Raw genomic sequence first — 12003 nt, forward strand, 5'->3', positions numbered from 1 at the left:
CTCCCAAGTAACAGGCGATGGGACAAGAGGAAACGGCCTCAAGTTGCACCAGGGGAGGCTTAGGATGGATATTAGGAAAAATTTCTTCACAGAAAGGATTATCAAGCCTTGGAACAGGCTGTCCAGGGAAGTGGTGGAGTCGCTGTCCCTGGAGGTATTTAAAAGCCGGGTAGACGTGGTGCCGAGGGACATGGTTTAGTGGTGGACTTGGCAGTGACGGTTGATGGTTGGACACTATGATCTTGAAGGTCCCTTCCCACCTAGATGATGCTATGGTTCCATGAACTGTGTTCACATGGGAACACGCAGAGCAGCGCCCGGCGGGCTACTCGGCTCGCCTCGGCTCGGCTCGGCGGAGCCACGCGTTGCCCGCGGGGTTCAGGGGACGGAGAAGGCGGGCGGGCAGGGGTCCCCCGCCGCCCCCAGACTACATCTCCCGTCGGGCCCGGCGCTTCCGGCGCGTCGTGACGCACGGCGCTGCCTGCCGTGAGTGGGCGCCGGGCGGGGCGGGGCTTGGTCCCCTCCCTCCTCCCGCCCTCCGCTGGCCCCTCCTGCTGCTGCTGCTGCTGCTGCTGCTGCGGCGGCGAGCCCGAGGCCGAGGGAAGATGGCGAAGACCTACGACTATCTCTTCAAGCTGCTGCTGATCGGGGACTCGGGCGTGGGCAAGACCTGCCTGCTCTTCCGCTTCAGCGAGGACGCCTTCAACACCACCTTCATCTCCACCATCGGTGAGCGGTCGCCGCCGCCACCCCCGGGGGCGGGAGGGGTCGTGGCCGCGGCCCTCCCGCCGGCAGAGGAGCCGCCGGGCGGGCGGGAGGGCCGGGGGGCGCCGCCCGGGGCCGGGGCCGCGCTGGGCGGCCTGTGCGCGGCCGTTGCGCGGGAGCCGGGCGGCCGTTAGGAGGCCGTTAGGCGGCCGTTACGGGCCCCGCGCGGGGGAAAGAGCCGGGGGACCGCCACCGGGCCCCGGCCGCCGCCGCGGTGGCGATGTGGGGACCGTCGGGGGCCGCGGAGGGCGGGCGGGGCCTGCCCGGCACCCGCGGGATGCCAGCCGGTCCTCGGGCGGCCCCGGCCCCTCCCCGCGCCCCGGCGGCAGCAACAGTTATCCGGGCCTGGGCTGTGCGCGGCCCCCCGGTCTGCGCGGGAGGTGGGGGGGGCCGGTCGGCGGGGCGGCCCGAGCCACGGCGGGCGCGGGGCAGCACCGGTCACTCGCCCTGCGCGAACCCCGGCGGGGCTACTGGGGGGGGACTTCCCCGTCGGGTTTTCCTGCGCTTTCATGGTCGGTGGTTTTCCGGGAGCGGAAGAGGGCTCGGGCCGCTTGAGCTGGCTCTGGGTCCCGCCGAGCTGCCTGATGACAGTCACCGCACCGCTCCCCTCGGCAGCCGCTCGCCGCTTTGCTCCACTCCCCGGCATCCCTGCGTGTGCCCGTGCGGAGCGGCTCACGGGTTTGAGATGTGGAGTGATTCTGCTCAAGCTCCGTAGCCGACTAGGCGGAGGAACCTCCTTGACAAAAGCTGAGTTCAGTTACAAATTTGATGGTGAAAAGGGGTTTCTACACCTCTCTTAATGACAGTGAGATGTGATATATCAAAACAGACCGTCGTGGCTTGTATTTCTGTAAGATTAGTCAGTCTTAAAATAGCTTCTGCTGAACTAAACATAAAGTTTTCACGTTCTTCACAGAGGTATTGCTGAGTGTCAGTCTGACAAGACTTGAGAGTTACGGTTGGCTACTCGTAGTTGAGGTCACTTTTAAAATAAAATGGTTTTCAGGATGAAGGGATGAACTGCGGTGGAGGTTGCTTAGTACTTAGGGTGGCAAAACGAATGCTGGCTTGGATATAATCTTAGGATAACGCCAAGAGAACGAGTAGACTCTTTATTGGAAGGAAATTGATTTAAAGCTGAGGTGGAATAACGTGTGACCTGGTTTGTGTTACCCAAATGCTGTATCCTTTTCAGACATTTTATTGTGATGCACTCGGTGTACAGGGAAGAAACAAATTTTTATTTAGATGGACATGATTGGCTAAATGAGGTATGGCTGGTGTTTCTAACGCTTTAAGAACAGATTTTCTGCATTTCAAAAAAATATTTCTGAAGAATTAAAATGGCATATTCCTTTTCTATCTGCAACCATTTTCAAAATGCTGTATCAGTAACAGCAGCTAATCAAGGCCTGAGTAGCATTTTACCTAAAATGGTATTTTTCTCTGTGCTAGAATAAAAGGCTTAATAAACACTAAGAAATGCTATAGTTTAGTTAGAAACGTGCCTACATTAGTACTGTGCTAAATATAAAATACCTCTTTATATTTTTAAAGAGATAGCTAACACAAATGTGTGTGTCTGTCTTCCAACCATTTTCTTGATGTTTCTTGAACTGCTTAGCCCCTTGATATTTCTCACTGATTCACTTTGAAGTCTTGAGGACTGTGAATGTGATCCTGTTTTTTCTTACTTTATTCAGTAAATGTAGGATTTGCTCTCTTTTCCTTACTTTATGTTTGCTTTCACAAGGGTCTTATTTTCAACACTGTTCAACTTGAAGAAACTTACTAATAATTGAGGCATACTTCTGATTCCATTGGTAGTATTTGTGATTTCACAGTTATGTTTTCCTCCTTATAATTTGTTTCTTCCAGTCCCTTTTATCTTCTAGTGAAGGACCTACAAACAGGAAAGTTGACAGTGCAGGAAAGAGTGAAACTGTTCATAAAGTGCTGACGTATGCTTAAATAAAAATACTTGGGTTTTTTTCAGTCTTCCTCGTGTATTGCTTTTGTTACTTTTAGGTCAATCTTGTAGTAGATCTGCTTTGTTCTTGAAGACACGCTCGTGTGCATGCTCTTTCTGTAAGTGCATGCTGGCTGTTCAATAATAGTCGGTTTTATAATCATCACTAATACATCTGATGAGCTTAGGGGCATTCTACGTCTAACGATTCTGATTTTTTTTTTTTTTTTTTTTTTTAACCCCATGTCTGATAAAGCATAGCCAATCGTGGTGTGGAAGGAGATGCAGGGATGCAATGCTTTTCCCAGACAGGACCCCCTGCCAGTTGAAGTTTTAAGGTCTCCAGATTAGCCTTCCGAATTGATAGTACGCTGAGTCTTCCGGGAGTATAAGCTGCCAAAACCATGTTTTGGTTATATGTTCTCCAAAAAGTAGATTCTGCAATATATGGTACATGCTGTTAGATGTGCGTGTTCAATTCAGAATGATTTTAATAAGCACGCACGATATTATGTGCCCTTAGTGGTGCCCTAGTTCTCCTCTGGTCTGTCTCCCTGCTAACGAGATCAGAGTTGATTTAACTGAGAAGGCGTATGCTTGAGATGTGTTGATGTTGAATTTTATTGTTTAATTGTATGTATGTAAATGCTGTTTTTCAGTGAGGCGAGTAATTTAGAGGTTTTTTTCTTAACTACATGGGGTTAAACTTTTAAATGTTTCAACTTTTTTTTTCTTATCCAGAAATTAAATCAAAACTTTGTTGCCATGATGAAAGGGCCCACATCATGTCTAAGCTCTAAATATCTTTCTTATAATTTTCCACTCCTATTGTTCTTTAGTAGTTTCACCGGGGTTAAACCACAACACTTTAGTTACCAGAGCAATGGAAACACTTTCCAAGGCGGGGGTGGAGGTGGGGTGAGGGGCGGGGAGGGAGGGGAGAAAGTAGGAGGGGGATATGGAAATATTGCTTTATTATGGAATATTTATTTTACTTAGTCTCAATGTTCATATTATACAAACGAGTCAATAATGAATTGCAGTTACTTTGTCATCTTGCATGATATGCTTGTGTCGAACTTTGCACATTCCTGTCTCTTCTGTCATGCGAAACATGCCTGTCAGGCTACAGCCTTGGAGATTGTTTGGAGGTTTGTGAACGGTCCCTTGACTTTTCTCCTCAAGACTTTGGTCATGCTATAATGATGGCTGAACTGATTCAGACAGGAAGGTCTTCCAGCCTGGTGTCCTGTGGCCAACAGTTGCATAAGAAGTAGGATAAAAGTGCAGTGCATGTGTATTCGTAATTTAGCAGACTTTTTATTCTTTTTGGAGGGGACTCTTGGCACAAGAGTTTTTCTGTCTTAGTCTTGAGTACCTGGCATAGCTAATACTTTCAGGAAACTTTGCTACCTGTTATAAGAAGTGAACCAGCAATCTTTGTCTCAGATGATCCTTTTGGTTATTCTAGGATGTGTTTTGAAGCTGCGAAAACACAGGTGGGCCTTCAGCAACTTTAGACAAGGCAGGTCCTTGGCCTTTACATTTTTAGCAACTTTAAATTTTTTGTGTTAGGCTCTGTAGCTGTGTTTGGAAAATTTCTAAAAGGGTCAACAAGTCGTAATACTGCTGTGGTCCCTAGTGAGGATCAGCGCTGTTAACATGGGATCATTCTTTTTACAACGGGAATGTGTTATGTAAGGCTACGTTGTTTGGTTTGCTTCCTGAGTGGAAACTTCTGCTTTTGCACAGCTCTACATGGAAAGTAAAATGCAGTTGAGTCAGCTCATTTTCACACTTTAGCAGCTCCTAAAGCAAAACTTACCTTGGAGTATCTCCTGTGCATTTTGCTAGTAGTTTCAGTGCAGTGCACAGGCATAAGAATCGCTAATTTAGCAGTCTCTAAGTATCTTAACTCGCTGTTCAAGTAGTGCTGTCTGGTAAAACTGGATTGGGTTTGTCATTCCAAATAATAAACCTTATTCTTTGCATTCCTTTCAACTTTTTGTTTAAACTGGTCTCTACAAGAGTAAAGTTAAATGTTTTAGCTGATAGCATTTCTGACTTAGTACGAAGGCTTGCTGACTCTGAAGCAAAATCTATCATATTTATTTTTTTAATCCAAGATGATATCAGTATTTGGCAGGAAGTTGCCCACACGAGATAGTGCTGTATCTGAGAGCTGAAACAATTTGTTGATTTTACAGAAGTAACTTTTCCTTAGCCTACATCTTGCAAAATAGGGCAGTACTCCGGCAATCAAGCACATGTATGCTGACCTTTGAACACTTTGATGAAAATCCTTTGACAAGCAAAATTATCAACTTCCCTTTTGCAGTGAAATTTCCATGCTTGTAACGTGTAATGGAAATAGTTTTTGTGTACTCAAGTCAAATTATGCCTCACCAAATATTTCTACTCTTCCTCCCCATGGTTGCTTGTGTGATTGACAAAGGTTGATTGTTGGTCTGTTGATTTTTTTTTTTTTTTTTTTTTTTTCCATCCCCCTGTTAAGCTTCAGCATTCCCTATCCTCATTCGATTAATTTCTTTTGGGCTTCTCCAGAGCTGTAGAAGATGACACACATCAATGACAGATGAGCAAAGGGAGGGAAGAGTCAGGAAGGTGTTGTCAGTAGTACTTTATTAATGGTTGTTGTAATAAACAAATTTTAAGTTAGAGTTTGAGTGACTGAGACTAGTTTAAGTGTCTCAGGTGGCACCATTCTTCATATCTACAGAATGGAAGTGCGTGTTCAAGATTTGTAGGATCTGGGACTTGAGTATCTCTTCAGTGCAGTGTGAGAAGGAGGCCAAGGGTTTACATGGGAATGGGGCAGACAGCATTATGGAGGCAAATGTGAAACTGGAAGAATGATTCCGGTTTCATGATGGGTGGTCAGCAAGATATTATCGTGATGTTGATCAGAAAGCCTTGTGGTTGGAGACATTATAGGTTAAAAGCATTAAAGTTGTATCTCTTGTGACCTTAAATTTGATACTAACAGCTAGCTGTTAACAAGAGACATCTTGGACTTTGATTTTCATCCACTGATAAGATTGCATTATCCTACCGTGTTCTGCAACAGACCAGCAATGGAAGTGAAATTGTTTGGCTTTTATTAAAAATGCTGTTGCGGCTTTCTTGCTAGGTGTTACTCTGAAACAGCATGACAGATGTCTGACTGTTGTGTGCCTATTCCTAATTGGCAGATGGAGGTCTATCTTGGTTGTGTGTTATCTGGTTATTTGAGTGACAGGATGGCAGCTTAGAGCTGCTGTTGCTACTTGGTTTGAATGCAAAGTTAAGAACACAGACTAACATTGAGTATAGGAACAAATGTATTAATTGATTGATACAGGCTTTGAGAGAGGTATCGAAGGCATATAGCTTTTTTATTTACTTTTTTGGAAGGATTTCCTAGTCCTTGTGCAATACGGCATCTTTTAGTACAAATAAATTTTGAAATTACTTATTTCAAAATTTAACTGAAATTCGTAATAGGTGATGAAGAATACATGCAGTATTTGTAGTGGTCATTTATTGGATTTTTTTAAATTTTTTTTTTTTTTTTGGTGATAGAAATTAGGTGTGTGTTTGTAATTGAAAGGATATTTTGTTGCTTTTTACCTTTAATTGGATGTTATGGTAGCAGAAGTGCCCTGTCCGTCAAGCTGACTATAGATACATAAAATAGATCTGATCTTTTCCTAATGTGAATGAATGACGAATAACAACAGAGTTGCATTGTGTAAGACTCTCGTACAAGCAGAGTTGATCTGGAGGCTTTTAGTTGCCGGACTTGCCTCTCAGTAAGTCAGCCACTTGCTGTCCCAACAGGGGTTGCAGTGGGTTGTAATTTAGTGCCTCTTAAAGGAGTTTTGGCCAATAATTGCATGTAATATCAGTTTAATCTTGTAGTTTATAGTAAGCTTTCCTCTGAAATGTAAGCTATGACACTTTTGATAAGATTGTATGAAGTTTTAAAGGCAACTAAAGTACTGCATGTTTCAGAAGACTTCTGTTCTGCTAGGGAGAACAAGCAGTTGACCGAGTTAAAGATGATGTGTATTGGTTTTGCTGCTGCTGTGCAGGCTGTACTGCTTTGGGCACCAGAGAAAAACCTGATGCTGAATGTCAGTGGCATTCGCTTATATGTAGGGCAACATCTAAGAATGCGTAAAGCAGACTGGTCACTAATAGGAGTCTGGCACCAAATCTGGAACTTGGGAAGAACAGGTTGAGTTTAAGAAATTGGGCAAAGCTAAAGTGGCTGCCAGCCAGGGAACACATACACTGTTCCCCGCATTCCCCCCGCCCTCCCCCAGCAAAATGCTCCTTTCTTTCATGTGCCAGAGAGAAATAGCTTTCCTTCACTGAAACAAAACATGTTGTCTGTATGGTGTGATTTCTGATGGGATTAGAGATGAAATGAAGTATCTACGTCAACCCAAGCATGGAAGGAAGGAGGAAGATGCAGTAAATCAGAGTAACTGCTGGCTGAGAGAACTTCTCTGGGTTAGCAAAAGTGACTAGAGAGAACCTGGAATATGCAATGCAAGAAAAGGAGATAAAGTGGCCATTAAGAGAATCTTGTATAATGTAGGAAAAGAAAACTGTGATGTGCCAGAAAGACAAGTATAGCCTTCACTAATAAGTTATGTGGTTTTGTCTGTTAATTTAGGTAGTAAAAGTCTTTAAAAAAAGGCTTATTTCATAATTCACGTTAGAAGTTAAATAAAGCAGCCCTTCTTCCCTCACGTGCTTTGCTTCCCAATCAAAAAAACTCCCACATACTTACGCCCATGTAAAAACAGGGGTTTAAAAAAGCCTCTGATAAAAATTATGTTCCCAAAGTCTGTCTAGAGTGCCATCTTTAGAAATAATTTCAGTAACTTTAAACCTTCTGCTTTGACTTTTGGCCTGATTTTGCTGCCTCACTAGGTGCTTCGCACACTTGCTTCTAAAACATGACCATATTTCAGACTCTAACTGAAACTTCTAGGTTAGATGATTTATCTTAACAAAGATAATTCTTACTGGATGAGATATTTTGATCTTCACAGATAACCCAGATCCTTTTGGCAAGAGTATCAGTTACAAAGCTAATAACTGTTTTACCACCATTGTTGACGTGTGCTTTTTTTGTGTGTGTGTTTTTATCTCTGTTTATGCTGCTGGTAGTACCCATATTCTATATACATTTCCTTCCAGTTTTAGCAGATCTGTGCCCTCTGAAGTCTCATCTGTTTAATGAGTGGGGTGTTCCTGCATTCCTATAAAACTTTCAAAAGTTTAATCACTTATATCTTTGTAGTGGTCATGTGTAATTTATACCTCCTCTGTCTAACATTATTTAATTCAGCTTTTTTTTTTCTCCTCTGCCCCTATCTTGATATCCCTGAATCTCTCAAGGAGGTGCTTGGTGGTGCAAGTTGTTGGGCTGTAGCAGTGCTTAACTGTACGTACTAAACGTTCCCATCAAGTCTTCCATACCTGTCTTAAATCTGCAGCTGATGGGGTATGTATACAGTACTTACCATAGGTACTGCTGGAGTAACAGATACAAAGTGCATTGTTTATACCATGCAAGGATTCTTTATTCTCCAAGTGATCAATAACTTACCAATTCTTCCTTTGCACTGTGAACTGCAGGGCACTCTGTATGATTGCTTTTCCTGTAGCTGCTCTTCTGTTGTAAACAGCCAATGGTATGGCCCACAAAAGTCTTTATTTCTTCTCTCTGAATAACCAGTTCAATATAGACATTAAGATCAGGTGGGAGCCCTAAAACTTTAAGAGGCTTTTTAAAAAGAATTGGCATCTCCCTTTCTCACTGGAGTGTCGTATAGGTTCATCTGGACCAAAAATTACTGAACAAAAGCAAATCTAACCTTTTTGGCTTGTTCTTATCATCACAACTGAAGGGTAGTATATGAATAGTGAACAACAAACTGGAAGTCATGGTGGCAAGGTAGTATTGGTCACACAGGATTTTTTTAATAAAGCACTTTTTCGATCTTTTGGGTGCTTGAGTTGCTAACTTTTGGATGAAGCAAGCTTTGCTTTTCTTTTCCTGACAGCAATATTCAGTTGGAGTTATCTTGGTTAAAGACAGCATTTTCTGTGTTTTCTGCATCAAGAAATATATCTGATTTGCAAGCAGGAGATTCAGGATCATCTTTTCCGCTTTAAATTTTTTTTGGTCTTGCCTATTAAATGATCCTTTTGATAAGGACTAATCATACATCATCTCATACTAAGCACTGGGCTTCTGAAAGAGTAATCAAATATTTGTATTCCTAAGCCACCTTCTAAATGGGGAAAATCTGTTGTTCTTACCCATTAAAACATATGACAAAGGGTTCTTTTTGTGTGTGTGTGTGTGTGCAGTAGAAAGCCATGTGCTGCACGTCCCAGAGACCTGAGGGAAAGAAGACCTTCAAAGTAGATGACAGATCTCCCATTGCTGCATGACAGGTTAAGTGAGTATGGGGCTGGGTCCTTGGGAGATCGCTGCAGCCGTTTCTGTTCCATATCTAGCCATAGTTGGAGTGTGAAATGCATAGCAATTCCTGTCCTAGCATGGAGCCACAGCTGGTCAGGTGATACCCTGATGTAGAATCCACGCTGGAGCTGCTTGCAAGCTGCTTGTGGGCCACCTTTTGGTCTGTATTAACTGGGGCTTTAATTTAATGATTGGTTCAACAGAGTCTGTGGTCTGCTACTCGATGGAGGAGGGCTGTGACTCTGTACCTCTTCTCTAGGTTACGCCATCGGTTGTCATTGCAGATGATGGTAAGCTGAAGTATGGAACTCACCCAGATGAAAGCAAAACTGATCAAAAGAGAGAAGGATTCAGTCATAACTCATTAGTAGCAGCACCTACCCTAGTTTCAGCTGGCTGTGGAACTGCGGCCTCGAGTCTCTTGGCTGATTGTAACATTTGCTGCTCTCCACTTGCACATTGGCTTGAAAGGAGTATGTTCTCAGAGCAGCTAAGTTAGTGCATTCCTCTTAGAGACAGTCAGTCTATAAATAATCCTTAGAATAAACAAACTTTGCTGTCTGTATCAGTAGTGCAATTTTAATCTATTTCAAGATTATTGTAGTTGAAACTGTTTTACCACCAAGTGTAGCTTGTTTTACATTCAAAATAGAAGGAGAGATAGACATAGGTTAATTTCTATGCGCTTTCATAGAGCTGTAGTAGCTGGGTTGTAAACTCTAAAAGACATTCTGCAGGGACCCAGCCCTTTTCCAGTTGGTCTGTTGTGACAGTTGGTAATTTTACTCATGTCAAGCAGTAATAAGTTTCTGCTGTTGTGTTGGTTTATAGTATTTAAATTTGGATTGAGTGTTTTTGGTGTTTGAAATCATGCAACTCAAAGGCTGCTCGAAGCAGTCTGTAAATTCTGAATTCAAAATGCTGGATAGAGAATTTCACTTTGCAGGGCCTAGTGTTTGCATGGAAACACTGTAATGCATGGTTGCAACGCAGGGTTGTGGTGGCAGAACTCGTAGGAGCGCTGTTAGGAACAAGTGGCTGAAGAGCACTGGATTCAAATCTTAATGTGATAATCGGATTACACCATAGGTTTTTGAGCTGTCAAAAAACAATGTTTCAAAGTGTAGGTTGGTCTAATTCTGATGATTGTAAGTTGTATTCTGCATCCCTTGTTATCTTTTAAATAGAAAGTAGTTTATCTTAAGAAAGGAAGTTTAGAGCGGTAGCTGCGCTGTAGCTGAGGAGACACGCTGAAGGAAGCTGCAGTTTGCTCAGCATTATGAGCATTGGTCTGAGCTTGGTAGTAAGTTTCAAGGTCTTATGAGCAGGAAACTGCTCAATGTTATAAATACGTGGCACCTGCATTCTTTATTGCCTTACCTACTTTAGCTATTTGTATATATTTTGCCAGTGTAATGTGTTCAACTTTTAAGAACCTTACTGTATTAATATCTTTCAAGCTGCAAGACACTGCTGTGTGTATCACTGTGTAGGATGCTGGCATTAGATTCTTTGTATGGGTGAATAGCAAGACAATGAAAGGCCAGTTAACCTGAAGGAGCCTATTCAGCCCACTCTGAGTTTAGTAGTGTTTTGTGGGTTCTTAAAGGGCTGTCCGAAAGGAATAGAATGCAGCTTTGTCCCTTTAAGTTGCGAAAGGATGAATAAAACTGGTTGCACTTGTGTATCATTCTAAAACAAATTTATCTTACAACTTTTAAAAAATGTTGACCTTCATCCTGGTGTGTTGCTTCATGTTAATCTGCTATATTTTTGAATGGTTGCAATAAAAGACTACTGCGTCTTTAATCTACATAGTGATACAAGACATTGCTGAGATCATCTGAAAATGCCTTGCAGATGTTACTAGGGACTAAAGCCAAATGTTCAAGTTCAAAATGATTAGACTTCGTTCCTTTGCATGAGGCTGTATGACACACTGGTGTGTTGCAAGTGTTCCCCACCCAGTCTTTTACACTGATCTTGTTTCCTACTTGGTGATTTCTTAACGTTTACTGAAATCCTTCAAGAAAAGATCTAATATAAAAGCAAATTTCTGAGGCTTCATTTATCTGCCTGTATAGATTGAGACAGTAAACCGATGTAGCACAAGAAAATATTCCCTTAAAAACACCATTAAAAAAAGTTGTGTATTTAATCCAAAACCTGCAACAACTACTGCTGAGAACCAGAAATAAAAACAATAAAATCCCTGGGTAAGCTTGTGGGGAAAATCTACAGGAACAAATTGATGTCCCTCGGCCATTGGATGCATATGGGCAAGAACAAGTTTCTGGAAGAGTGTTGTTCTGTTGTTCTGTCTGTGCTTGGAACCTGCATGGAAGATGTTGAAACTCTTCAGCTCTGTTCATGTGTGTCCACACAAAGCTCGTGTGTGTGATCAGTGCTGGTAACGGCACGTCTGTCATCTTGCAGGGAGCAACGTGTGTGAGTGAGCACTTTGGGGTCCTTCAGTACCTATTGCTGATAGCTCTTCAAAGCACAACGAAAAGCAAATGCGCTGGCAACAGTTGATACTGAAACAAATACTGCTGCAGTATTGTGGAGATCACAGGCTTGTGCTGGGGCTCTCAAACTCAAACCCATCCTTTGGAGAATCAGCAGAATAATACCAGCTGCTACAGCTGTGCTACAGGGCTAGTACTGCTCGCTAGTTCTGGTGTTCATCTATGCAACTTAGTCACTTGCTGTTCACCAGAAGCAAAGTCTACAGGGAGAAGTATTTTCTAAGTAATTCTCT

The 12003-nt window shown here is 43.0% G+C and overlaps 1 protein-coding gene across 4 annotated transcripts in view; it reads left to right on the forward strand.

The window, feature by feature from the left end:
- The first annotated feature begins 577 nt into the window (after window positions 1–577).
- Window positions 578–12003, forward strand: part of RAB8B (RAB8B, member RAS oncogene family) — a 30538-nt gene continuing 19112 nt past the window's right edge. For 2 of the 4 annotated variants that reach the window (XM_074155560.1, XM_074155558.1), the window contains exon 1: window positions 578–729. In XM_074155560.1, coding sequence (XP_074011661.1) covers window positions 606–729 — 124 coding nt within the window. In that variant the 5' untranslated portion in view covers window positions 578–605. The remainder of the gene's footprint in view (window positions 730–12003) is intronic. The other 2 variants (XM_074155556.1, XM_074155557.1) reach the window with 1 other exon arrangement.

Source organism: Numenius arquata, chromosome 11, assembly GCF_964106895.1.
Source record: "Numenius arquata chromosome 11, bNumArq3.hap1.1, whole genome shotgun sequence".
In the NCBI taxonomy this organism is placed as follows: Eukaryota; Metazoa; Chordata; class Aves; order Charadriiformes; family Scolopacidae; genus Numenius; species Numenius arquata.